Source organism: Manihot esculenta, chromosome 2 (genome assembly GCF_001659605.2).
Source record: "Manihot esculenta cultivar AM560-2 chromosome 2, M.esculenta_v8, whole genome shotgun sequence".
NCBI classification, from domain to species: domain Eukaryota; kingdom Viridiplantae; phylum Streptophyta; class Magnoliopsida; order Malpighiales; family Euphorbiaceae; genus Manihot; species Manihot esculenta.
This window is the reverse complement of record NC_035162.2, coordinates 7199097-7212878: the sequence shown is the minus strand read 5'-3', so window position 1 is coordinate 7212878 and position 13782 is coordinate 7199097. Positions and strand designations below refer to the sequence as shown.

Genomic DNA, 13782 nt, shown 5'->3' with positions numbered 1-13782 from the left:
ACCTAGTCCTTAAAAGAGCATATATAACAAGTGGCAATGTCAGACCTAGTAAGTTGGGCGAGATTAGAAAGGATTGTTTAAGATCTCGAAGGTTATTCAGATGATCAAGTCATGTCCCATGCCTGGAATATCTATAATATGAAAAAGTTTTATCAATAACAAGTTAACAAGATATTTCTTTCCTATGTTGTGTTTTTCAGTGGTAAGGGACGATGAGATTGCCTTTCTCAAAAGGAAAAGATTAAGAAGATAATAAGAGGCTGCAAGACGGGTTTACCAAGTCAGGTCACAAGGCAGTTTCTACTAAACCATATGGGCATTAGTCTCACTAAACAAGACCAGAGATGGGTTCTACCAAGTCAGGTCACAAGATGATTTCCGTCAGACCATCCGGACGTTGATCCTACTTAGGCTTGAGCATTCGGTAGGTTCGATTTTGAATCGAACTAAAATCAAAAAACTGAAAAATAGATTTTATAAAAAATCACAATCAAAATTGAACTGAAATTAAAAAATAACCAAATCAAATTGATCCAAATCGGTCGATTTGGTTCAAAAAGCACAAAACCAACGTTGAAAAAACCACAAACCCATTATTGGCCACTGTCTCATTTCTCGACCCCATGTTCTCCCAAATCTTCCTCACTTTCATTTTCGGTCTAAGCAAACCATAACAAAGCTATCAAATAAGATCACAAACAAAAATAATGAAATTTCCAAATTATACACAAACATATTATCAAATTTAACAGAAACATCAAATTTCAAAAATATCAAATTTCCATTATTTAAAACCGCCAAAACCCTTTGATTGCTTTGCAATAAACAATTGAGTGAACAAAAATTTACACAATACAACTAAAATTTCCACCAAACTCTCAATAAATCTTTTCAAATCTAAAGGCGACAATAATATATCTAAAGACGCTTCAAGCTCACTCTCCTCGCAGAAGAAGCAACTAAACAATGACTAAAAAAAAAGCTCAATCCTCCAAGAAGAAGAAACCAATGACACAATAAGCTCGCTCAATTTTATTTCGATCTCATCTCATATGTCAGTTCGAGAAAGAGCAGTCGTGGAAAGGAAGAGGTGCCATAATCATGTAGAAAGAAGAAGCTTGGGTGAGGGAGGAGGGTCTTCTTGTGTCGTTCAAAGAGAGAAGAAGGAATGGGAGAGGTGGCTGAACAAAATGAATGAGGGGGATTAGGGTCTTTTTGAGATATATCTACACACATGGTCGGTTTGATTTTTCTTTGATTTCGATTAATAAACCAAACCGAATTAAAAATTGAATATTTTTAAATTTAATAACTGAACCAAACTGAAAAAACTAAATAATCGAATCGAATGGTTTGATTTAGTTTGATTCAGTTCAGTTTTCGATTTAGACTGAAAAATGCTCACACCACAAGGCAGGTTCCGCCAGGTCAGGTCACAAGGTAGTTTTTGCTAGACCATTCGGGCGTTGGTCCCACTAAACAAAGCCACAAGGTGGGTTTAGCCAGGCTAAGTCACATGGTGGATTTCGCCAGGCCATCCGGGCATTAGTCTCAGCAAATAAGACCACAAGACGGGTTTTGTCAGGCCATAATCTAAGCGTTGGTCCCTACAAATAGGTCATCTATGCCAGGCAGTCACAAGGCGAGTATACCAATCCCCAAAAGGCGAATGTGTCAATTAAAAATTAATGTTGATGAGACGAGTCTTATGACCAAGAGTCAAGACGAGTGACTGGGTGAAAATCCCTTATTACAAAAGTGCCCAAGGCGTTTTATGGTACAAAGGCGGGAGTCTGCCAAGCCATGAGTTCAAGTATTAATCATATTTGGCATAAATTCTATAAATTATATTTGTTAGACCGAGCATTAAGCCCCGCAAAATGAATATGTTTTAGCATCCTCTTTCGGAGGCAAAAAAAGAGGGGTCACCGAATTCGTAGTTTGAGATATAACTTCTTGTTTAAATTATTGATAGCAAAAACTAAGAAATAGATATGCAAAATATGCATTTTCATTACAAAAGATCACAAGAAGACTTGGACAAGTCTTTATTAATAAAAAATCTTCTAAAAATCTATTAGCAGAGACACAATTGGCAGAGTTCTCCTTAGACTCTCGCTTTATATTATCCTCTGGGAAGACGTCGTCTGTCCAAGAAAAGCCACATGAATGACTGCTTCTCCAACTACCTTACTATGCTGGCCTTCAAAATCAATCTTGCACAATTCAACCCTTCTCCTTGGGGTCGTAACGCTGAAAAGACATTATAGTTGGGCTAGTTACAGTCTTCAGAACTAAGCAGTATGCTTGCACTTTCATAAAGACCTGCCTTCAGCTGTTTTTCGTAGACCATGATGATATACTCCATACAGATATAGTTATTCTCAAGAAAAAAAAAGAGAGTATCCCCATTCATGTCTCCCGCAGATGATAGTCGTAAACAAAAAGAAGAGAAATGATGATTCTTATATAGTGACATAGTTGATAAGACTTTAATTATGGCTCAAAAAATAAGGCAATCATTGTGACCAAGTGTAGATGAGATAACGCAAGCAGTAAAGGCTTGTCAAAACATGCTACATAACCAAAAAAGACAAACTGTCACCTTCAAACCTAAAAAATCGAAGACCAATAGAGGGATCTCTAATACTACATAACAATCGCCCAAAGTAAGCTATGAGCTATCACCACAAGACAAAGTCATGTAACAAGGATGTGATAAGTAGAAAATGCAGTATAGCCTAAGGAAAGAAAGACTTGGACGCCTTAACACCTGGTTCATCCTCAAAGACCCATCCTTCTCTCGACAGGGCGAGTCTCGGCACAAAGTTATAATTATCAAACATAACCCAGCGTATCCCCATTAAGCCTGTAATTGCGGGATTACCAACCTATTGGCTGGCGATATTTCATATCAAGCAACCGGCCACATTACTATCAGATTATCAGAACATACCAAATTTATCTCTACTCTATTATAGTATAAAATGAGAAGGATCACATATGCAAATGTACGTTATTCTTTACTACAAAAGTTTTAAGCAATTCATTGCATTTTCTCTATTGTTCGATATACTGACTTGAGCGTTGAAATAGCTGCCATGAGCATCCACCTCCACTTCTCTTTCTCTTCCTTGTAGGTTCTAGTCTATCGTAGTATAGTTTCATTCTGACCACATCATCAATCTAATATCTACAATATCAATTCTAAAGATTTTCCTTTGTTACAATCAATACAACTAAGTTATTATAATATAATGAGATATGATATTGATAATTTTATTAATTAATAAATAGATAATATAAACTCATAAATATTATTAAATTCAATGATTATTAAATTTTCTATTATATAGGAAAATTTGTATAAAATCGGAATTAACTAATATTAAGAACATTTTTGAAAGTATCTATAATTTTAATGTTACTTACAAAATATATAGTTAAATTTTGTAGAGACTGACAATACAATTGTTTTTTTTGGTGGAAGACTGGCAAGACAATTGTCTATTAGATTATCGGAAAATCCATCACTAGCATAGAGAGGATTCCGTGGCTTAATCAGGCTTATCTATCATACTGCTATGTATGCAGTCTCAAGGATTAATCTACGTTTGTATGTTTAAGAAATACACAATACTAAAATCGTAATATGGTTTAACCATAAAATAAACATAAAAGTTTAATATGATTTGATTAAAATTTATATTTATAAATAAAATAAAGATAAAATTATACAATTATAAAAAAAATAATACAACTCTAACTCTAATTTCTATGGCTCTCAAATAATCTCAAATACAACTCAGATTAAAAAACACAAATTGTAGCAACACAAATCTCCAACCATTCAATTAAGGAAAGCTCGACAAAAAAAAAAAAAAGAAGGGAGCATGTCGCAGCCAGGTCGTGTGAACTCGCAAAGTAGATCAGTGTACAAAATATTGTTTAAATATGGTGGCCCACAAAATATGTAAAACCGGCCCCTCCTTCCTCGAAACAGGAAATCCATTGCAACCGGATCCAAAATTCCAAACTAAGTTTTCCTTGCGCGTGCAGAAAAGGAAAAGAAAACTAGAAGAAAAAAAAAGTAAAATCTCAATCCTCACTATTTTCCAGTTCTCCACGGCACTCTACGTAAAAGCCACACGATAAGATAAATAACAAATTTGAGAAATTGAGTTGATCTGACGTCGAAATGAAGGATGTAGATTCTCTCCCAACATCCACGACGGCAGCGACGGTAACGGTAACGGCAACGGCGACGGCGACTAGTGCAAAGAAGGAAACCTCTGATTCTAATCTATTTGGTAAGGGCCGCTATAAATTCTGGGCTTTAGCTGCCATTTTGCTTTTGGCATTTTGGTCAATGTTCACTGGAACTGTCACTCTTCGTTGGTCCGCCGGCAACCTCAACAGTCTATCCGATGACCTTGACGCTCCTATCCACGACGATCTCGACGTCCTTGTCAGTCTCTCTTACTGTATCCGTTTACATGTATTTGTGTATTTATAGGTGGTTGCCTGGATCTTGGCTGATTTTAGGTTGGAAACTGTAGGAAATGGAGGAAAGGGAGAAGGTGGTAAAGCATATGTGGGATGTATACACCAATAGCCGTCGGATCAGATTACCTCGATTTTGGCAGGAGGCTTTTGAGGCTGCATACGAGGAGTTGACTAGCGATGTCCCTGAGATTAGAGATGCTGCCATTTGTGAGATCGCCAAGATGTCTGTCCGCTCCATTGTTCTCGATCCGCCGCCCTTTCAATCAACGGTGAGCATTTCTTTTCAGGGCTTTGTTAACATGCATCTAGTTTTCAGTTGCTGAGTTAGAAGCTTTTTGCATATGGATTGTGAATGGATTGGTTTATTTACTTCATTTTGCTCTAGTTGTTTTGGCAAATACTCATTACCATTAACCATCACCTGATTAGTGGCTAGGAGTTGGTTTTGCTTCTGAGTCGTTACTTGCCAGTTAAAGTTTAGATAATTTATGGCCCAGCCAATGGATATTCTCAATATGTTCAGAGCTGAAGTTAGCAATTAAATTAGTGTATAAGTTGCTAAGGATACTGGAAGAAGCTTTGTATATATATTTGAAGGTTATTTACTTTTTCAGAATGCTTGGCTTTTGGTAATGTCAGCATGGATTTGTTAGATTTCTAGCTGATTCTGTACTGTATCTAAAACTATTAATCTACTGTTATTCGTATTTGAGTGCTGTACCCTATGGTGCAGCAGGTTAGTTGAAGTCCCTCTCATAAGAATGTGGGCATATGTGAATTATTGTAGGTAAATTCATGAACTATCCTCCCTCCCTCTTTCTAGTCTACTAGATTTGAAATAAGTGAACTGTTATTGTATAGGACAACTGCAGATTTAATGAGGCAACTAGTTTGCACAGCTGTAAATATGTTTAGTTCATTTTAGTTCTAATGCCCATACTGATAATGATTGATTGATGATGGATTTCTAAGTTGCATGAGATAAGATCGAATGAAAGCAAGTGTAGAATTGGGGTAGGTTATGCTGGAGACTTAACAGGGTCTGGTTACTCCTTGTCACGATCTTTCACCTATCACATAATCAAAGCTGTAGGATAGGAAATTTTCTTTGCCTATCTGGTTGCCATTTTTATGAGTTTAACTTCAGTTGGGTGATTCTCTTAGAAAACCATTATTTAGCATTATGTTTATAGAGCAGGGCATGATAAATTGATGAAAAATTATAGAGTTTAGACTGCTTTCTTCAGCAATTTTGATCCTTTTAATCCCATGGCCAAAACTAGATAAACTAGAAGTGTAGGTTTAGCATCCTCAACCACTTAAGCAGTGTAGCACACTTGCATTGATTAAAGTCACAAATTTAGATTAGGTTCATAAGTTTGGGGAGAACCTTATTTCAGTATGGAAATGTGGATTCAAAAATATTTGTGATAAGGTTTCTTTTTAAATATACTTCGAATGAGTTTTTAACCACATTGATTTATAAAATATTTGTGAGCAAACAATAAGTTAAACTTTTATTTGAATGATTTACTCTAAAATCAATCCAAATGCCTTATTTCAAATCATCACATCCAAACATGGATTCCACTCTATAAATATGTCAGGATATCTGCTTTTAGATTGCTCTTAGGTAATTCAAGTTTATCAAGTTCCTTTCTAGTTCCATTGCTATTCTTAGATGAATAAATTTTTGTTCCTTTCACTCAATGTTCACAATTCTAACTTAGTATTAATCCTTGACCTAGTACATGATTCTAAGAACCCTAGTGAATTCATGCCTTCTAATGCAACAGAACTTTCCATAGAAGTCATATTAATTTATCCCCAAGATCTATGCAACCCATGTGAAGATTTTCCTCTTTTTTATTTTTATTTTTTAATTTGTACATTCATCTAAAAGAACATTGTTTATACTTATGTTATACTTATATCTCCAGGGCTATAAAATGTAATGACCTTAGGTATCACCATACGAAGCACAAGTTTTGCCGGCACATTCTAATGTCCACTATTTTAATATTTATGGCATCACTTTTTAGGTTTTGTTCACAATTATACTTTTTTTTTTTTTAAATATACATCTATCTTATAAGATACATATGCATCTATCTTATACTTGAGTTTTATACTGCATTGTCCCATTTTTCTAACCCTCCTTTCTTAAAGTGCCAACTAGCATCTCCCTCCCTGTTGATAAATATCTATTCAAGTGGCTCGAGACTTCCTAACCTGATCATTTGGACTAAGTATTTAACCTTTAACCAAACCTGCCCCTCACTACCTAAAGATCGGATGTAGCATATCACTCCTAGCAAAAACTTGGTTAACTTGACCTAGTTTTCACTCTACTTGTGTAGTGAATTCTTTTCAGGATTTATGCTCATAGTTATTATCTTTTGACTAGTCATCTGCTTTCCACAAACCTTCATCTTTGTTTGGGACCAATTATTGACATATAGGCATAGCGTGCTGGCAGAGTTACCTGTGGGCCTCATAATTTAATTTGATAGTTATTTTTCCAAATCAGGTGCAAGGTTGAATCAGGGCATTTGATTGTTGTATTCTATTTTTTATGCCTTTCAGTTTTGCAAGCAAATAATAAAGACTATGAAGTCGCAAAATAATTAATGCTTACAACAGATTCAAATGTAATGATATTTAAATATATACTCTGCATTGTCATATTTTGAGAGTGAATTTCACTGGCCGTCCTTGAATTTAGAGTGTTATAAACATAAAATCCCTTTAATATCAATTTGATTAACAATATAATCCTTTTGACCAATTCTCCAATTTTCCAGTTATAGAATTAGTCCGACATTCTTTCTTTTATGAAATTATTTAAATGCCCTTAATAAAATAACCCATTTTCTCCTACCCTCTCTTTCCCTCTTTCATCCCCACCCACCAGACCGTCTTTTTATTTTTTTCTCAATCCTTTTTTCATCATCTCTTCCATTCCTCACCTGATGACACCATCTTTAGCCATCTTCAACGGCTACCCAAAACAAGTAGCCACAAAGAATAATGCCAAATATTAGATGCTACTGATGGTGTTGAAGCTGAAGCCAAAAGAGAACATGGATGGCCTTTGTATTTAATTTTATATTTGATTCAAAAGTAACTCATTAAACCATACTCATAAAATAAATTAATTGATTGTTATAATATGGCCGTTGTTGAAAGAAATTGAAAAGTCAAAAAAAGGAAGCTATATTCCTGATTTGAGCTATATTATTATAATGGGGTCAAGGATGTTCTTCAAACCAACAAATTGTGATTTGATTTGATTTGTGATTTTGCAACTTGTAAATTGTTGTCTTTTTTAACTGCATTGATTAAGTTTCCAATTTGCAAATTTGTTTTGCAATTGTAATTTTAACTTGTGATTGAAGGTTACATCACCCACACTTTTCTTCTCGGTTGTCTTGGTCTATTTCTCCACCATTTTATTTCTCTTCTTAAATGTCCTTCATTTCTTTGTTTTAAGTCCCTTATACTGTATCTAGTGTTGTAGAGACAAATGGGTGAGAGAGGGGATATAGAAGAGAGGGTTATTGGAGTAAAATGGATGAGATGGACAAAGATAGGAGAGATGTGGTGAAAGAGGATGAATTATGAGGGTATTTTAGTAAAGTAGTGTTGTAAACAGGAAACTGGTAATAACAAATTAGAAGGGCTTCATTTCTACTCAAATCAATGTTAAGTGGGTTTTATATTACAAATTAAAGTTCTAGGATGATATTGCTATAGCATGTGAAAATTATCTCATATTTTGGGTTTGAAATCTATTTCATTCAGATTTTTATGATAGATAACAAAAAGCTTGTTATACCTGTATAGTTTTGCTTGATGATGGAGACTTAACTATATCTTGGCCCTGTATTTTTCTGATCTATAATCAGAGTGCACAAGAATTAAACAAGAGCCTGAAGTTAGCAGGGAAAGGTGCGGCTATTGCAACTTCAAGGAGGAGCGATGAATGATGGTTGAGAAAATCAAGAACCTTAGGCGTCCATCTACGTTATTATTATGTAATGGCAATTGTACTTAATTAGGTTCTTGTTCTTCCAAGATTTTGCTGTCACAATCTTGTCTTGTGGGTGGACCTTGTAAAACCTTTTTCAGTAGATAAATTCAGTGAGAAATTTTGATATTTCTTTCATATAAATTAATTAAAGTGAAATAATTACTTTTTAATTCGACAACGTTGTTCCTGAATGAATATTAACGGCAGCTGCAAATGTATTCTAGGATTTACATCTACGTAATAAATTAAAATATATATATATACAAGGCAAAACAATGGAATAGCTGGTTTAATGTATTGGAAAGATCCAGATGGATAAATGAGCAACTTCCATTAAATTAATATTGAGCTGGTTTAATGTATTGGAAAGATCCAGATGGATAAATGAGCAACTTCCATTAAATTAATATTGAACTTTTTCAAGCATTTCGCGCATGGCCACCCTACCTAGGGGGCAAGGGATGGCAACGGAGTATTACGGATTTGAATATTTGAATAGTTATGATTAAGTTTGAGATAAGTTTGGATTTTAAAAATAATATCCGTTGCGGGTTCAGATCGGATTTGGATTTTATATACTGAGTATCTACTATCCGAACCCATTTATATCCAAACTCATTTATATAAATAATTAATTTAATATAAAAAATATATTTTATAATAATATTTATAATTTTTTTATATATTTTTATTTAAAAATTTAAATTTAAATATTTTTTAAAAATATTAAATTTTTTAAATAAAAATTATTAATAAAAAATATTTTTTATATAAATTATTAATTAAAATATATAAGATTAAATGAATTCAGATTTTATTCGGATAATAATAAGGTTTGAGACGGATTCAGATAGTTTAAATTAATTTTTAATCGGATTCAAAATGAATTCGGATATTATTAATATAAATTGAGATCGAATTCGGATAATTTAATTTTTACGGATACCTTACTTACATCTCTAACCCTACCCATTAAGATGGAGCTGATTCTTGGCTATCCTTCTAACTAACAACTTGAATTCTACGCAGAGGTTACTTTTACTTGTAGTAGTTTGGAGTTGCTTTAATTTTGAGATTCAACTTTTTTCATTTTAATCCATTAAAGGATATAATAGGATAAAAAAATTCATTAGAGATTCAATTGAAATTTAACCTCCATTTGCTTTGTAAAAAATATTTTTTCAGGAAAATTTTTTAGCATCTTTTGTTATTTGGAGAATTTAAGAAAACTGGTGTGGAAAAATATTCTTTTAGTCAATGAAAAAGTTGATGAAAGGGGATTTTTTAAAAAAAAGATTTTGAGCATTTTATAATGCCATTGAATTTTCTATCAATTACTTTTTTAATACTCTTTATTTTAATATTGAAATAAATACTAATAGAAACTAGATTCTTATGTTTTTGGTATAAATTATTTCTTTTTATAAAAATTTAGAAATTAATAATTATTTTTATCAATTCTTATGCTTAAAATTAATAAATAAAACAAGTCAATTATTTTAACTTAAAAAATTTAATATAAAAAATGGGACCACTGCTTAAAAATATACCATTGGGATCTTAAATGAAGCTTAATTTGTTTTAAGTGGAAAAAATATTGATGGAGACCATATATATATATATATATATATTGTATTAAAAGAGAGAGAGTTTTAGTTTAATATTTATTATTTTCAAAATTGTAACATTGATTTTTCACTGTAAAATAACTTACTTGAACATAAGAAAATATTGTTGCTGAAAAACTAACCTTTGTAATTTAAAGTTAAAACACTATACGTATGTATATCACATAAATTACAAAAAATTATTTAATTGATATTTTTATTTCAAAAATATATTAAATAATTCTATAATTTTATATAATTAATTAAATAGCCCTTCACGTTAAATTAAATATTTTTTTTCTTTTTTCTTTTGGATATATATATATATATATATATAAGCAAAAAAAGCAAGAAACGAAACCGCCACGAGAGTTAACGCGTCTGTTTTACGCAGTCCAAACGCGTCTCTATCTATGTATAGGTAGGTACACACCGTCTATTGGGATTACATCGATTCATTGGTTATTGAAGCTTTTTCTCTGTTGCCGCCTCAACAAAGGATCGGAAAAACTTTGGTGGCCTGTATCGCTGATCTGAAGAGCTTTCGCTTTGTCGGTATTTGAAAATTAGATCGTAGTATCAAACTCTCTTGTGGAAAACTTGGCGGGGGCGGTAATTGAAGATTAGATCGTAGTGTCCTACTCTATTGGAAGGAAACTTGATGGCGGAAATTCAAGATTAGCACTGCCTATAATTTAAGACTGGCGTTTTACACATCGGAATATCGTCAAAATCGTCGATTCTGAAGAAAGCGAACCACAATTTTTCGCTCCGAGTTTTTTGATATCACAGATTCTTTAAATTCACTTCGCAATTCGATTATATTTTCATAATATATATTAATCCTCGTTTATGCGAGTTAAATATAATAAATCTCGTAATATTCAAATTCAATGCCTATATATTTTAAATTTTTCAGTGCCAAAGAATATGATTTCATCCCGGTGGATGGCTCTGTTATTTCTGTTGATGCTCTGAAACGGAAATTTTTTGAATCCAAGTATAAACAAAAGTCTAAAGGCTCGTGTTTGGGAACTGATTTGGACCTTGTGGTCGTTAATGCCCAGACCAATGATTGTTACGTTGATGATATGTTGATCCCTAACAATACTAGGGTTTTGATTCGCCGTGTTCCCGGAACGCGGTTTCGCAAGCCCATTAGCACTGCAACTATTGTCGTTATTGGAACGCAACAGCCACTTAGTTCTCATTTTACTGGTTCTAGTTCTTCCAGGACTGGCTCTGAAGCTGCTGTTACTGCTGCATGTAGAAGTGACGCAGTAAATGCTAGTGTTAGTTCTGTTCATGGAAGTACTGTTACTAGTTTGTCCTCAACAAAATATAGTGAAGATATTACATTTGAAGATGACGATGGGTTTGGAGATGATGATGTGCTTGTGATTCCAAGAATGCAGCCAGTTCAGTCTAGCAAATCAACTGTAGATGAAGAATTTGATGAGGACAGCAAGATTAAGGCTTTAGTCAATACTCCAGCCTTGGACTGGCAGCCTAAAGGGTCTAATGGTGTGGGTTTTGGGAGCCGAGGTGTGATTGGCGGATTGAGGAAGAAAATACCTCCGCAGGGTTACATATGTCACAGGTGTAAGGTACCAGGTCACTTTATTCAGCATTGCCCAACAAATGGAGATCCAAAGTACGATTTCAAAAGAGTGAAGCCTCCTACTGGTATTCCTAAGTCGATGCTGATGCCAAACCCAGATGGCTCTTATAAGTTGTCAAGTGGTGCAACTGCTGTTTTGCAGCCAAATAATGATGCTTTTGAGAAGGAAATTTTGGGCTGCTTTCCATCAAAGATATCTGTTGATAACCTTCCACCAGAACTTCTCTGTCCCTTGTGCAAGCAAGTAATGAGAGATGCTGTCTTGACTAGCAAATGCTGTTTCAAGAGCTTTTGTGATACATGTATTAGGGTCCATCTAATCACCTCTAAGTTGACATGTGCTTGTGGAGCGACAAATGTCCTTACTGATTATCTGATTCCTAACATGACGCTTAGGGATACAATTAATTGCTTCGTGCAATCTGGTTCTAGTTATAGCAGCACTGTTGAAAATGCCAAAAGCAACTCCTTTCCAGTTAAGGATATGGAATCTTCTCACTGCTCACAGGCTCAGATCTCTACAACAAAACTATCTGCAGAATCGTTTGAGGAAGAGCAGAAGCCCTCTCCTAGTAATGTAGAAGATAAGGCAAATGAAAGGAAACCTCTTGACGCTCCACGCCAGATGGCTAAGAAAGCTAGAACTGAAGGGGCAGCTGATGTATCTGAAGCAACTATTGGGTCAATAAGAACGAAAGATACAGCATCACAGGGAAGTATTCTGGTGGTTGGGGAAGAAGTGCAGCAAAAGGATGTCTCTGTTGAGGGAGAGAAGAAAAGGAAAGAGAGGAAAGTGATCAAGTATGAAGTTCAGCAAAAGGAGGGTTCTGGTGAGAGAAGAAAGAAAAAGAGAGGAAGAAATTCCCAAGATGTTGAGGCAGAGAGCTATATGATGCCTGTTGGTTCTTATGCATATAATCCACACTGGATAGGCATGCAGGCAGGTTTGCAAGGATATATGGCACCTTATTATGCTGCTGGTGCGATGAGCTACGGGTGGAGCCCCTTTGGAACAACATTCAATGGTGCATAAATCAGGACATTTTCAGTATGCAGTGAACGGGTGCCAGGAGATGAAGCTGTTGTTGCAAAGCTCGGATGCTTCTTTCAGGGCTAGTTTAACCCAACACTGTTAGTTTCTTTCAGGGCTACATGTTTAGTAGGAGAATATGGGTCATATAGTCAGTCTTGTAATTGCTCTTTGATATTTTAATAAAATTCCAATATTTTTTTCGATAATTTTGTTGGTTATTTTATTTCCTCTATTCTCTAAATGAAACAAGGCATTTGCGAATAGACACACAAGGGCCGTAATGAAGCCAAGGGACCTGAACAAACAGTAGATCAAACTGCGGTATGATGAATCTTTTGGACGGTTATTGATAGTGATGATCTGAGATCCAATAGAATAGGGTTTTACAATGGTTTTGGTATTGAAAAATAAAACTTAAACTTTCTGGGGGGTTCCCCCCCTTTTATCCATTTCGCTATGCTTGCTGATAACGTGTAAAGGCCTTTCCATGATTGGGACACGTGTCTCTGACATACAGATTCGGGTGTACGAGGGTATCAGCAGCCTGCTTCATGCGTAACGGCCTCTGATTCTCCTCGTGCGTACGTTCGAGCGGATCTGCTAGGTTGTCCTAGTATGGCTCTGGATATTGGGCTGGGCCGAGAGTCGGGCCGGACGCTGAGTCTGAGAGGAGAGGGCCTACTAGTCACGGACTGGGCCGTTCTAAGTGAAGAAGCTGGGTTGAGCCCGGCCTTGAAGGTGGCACGAACCAGACTTGTTTCGTGTAGCAGGTGTGTTGGCCTTTGCAAGATGGGCTTTTGGCTATGATCCAGGCCCTGGGCCAGGATGGAGAAATCCAGCGGTCATCAATTGCCCCTTCACCTTCTCGGTAGTTATCGCCCCTACTGCCGAGGGGGTGAATATCAAGAACCATTATGACCGCGCCCGTTCGTGGTGAGGTGCCTTAATAACATCCTTTCATCTTTCTGTCGTTGTGCAGTTT

At 35.1% G+C, this 13782-nt stretch overlaps 2 protein-coding genes across 2 annotated transcripts; both read left to right on the top strand.

The window, feature by feature from the left end:
* Positions 1 to 4013: 4013 nt before the first annotated feature.
* On the top strand, positions 4014 to 8713 carry LOC110609778. Its single transcript, XM_021749573.2, has 3 exons — positions 4014 to 4468; positions 4560 to 4775; positions 8415 to 8713. Exons 1-3 carry the CDS (start codon positions 4199 to 4201, stop codon positions 8493 to 8495), a joined length of 567 nt encoding a protein of 188 aa, XP_021605265.1. The 5' UTR covers positions 4014 to 4198; the 3' UTR covers positions 8496 to 8713.
* Positions 8714 to 10518: 1805 nt separating this feature from the next.
* LOC110609777 (E3 ubiquitin ligase PQT3-like) lies at positions 10519 to 13001 on the top strand. Its single transcript, XM_021749572.2, has one exon. It carries the CDS (start codon positions 11040 to 11042, stop codon positions 12798 to 12800), a length of 1761 nt encoding a protein of 586 aa, XP_021605264.1. The 5' UTR covers positions 10519 to 11039; the 3' UTR covers positions 12801 to 13001.
* The last annotated feature ends 781 nt before the right edge of the window (positions 13002 to 13782 follow it).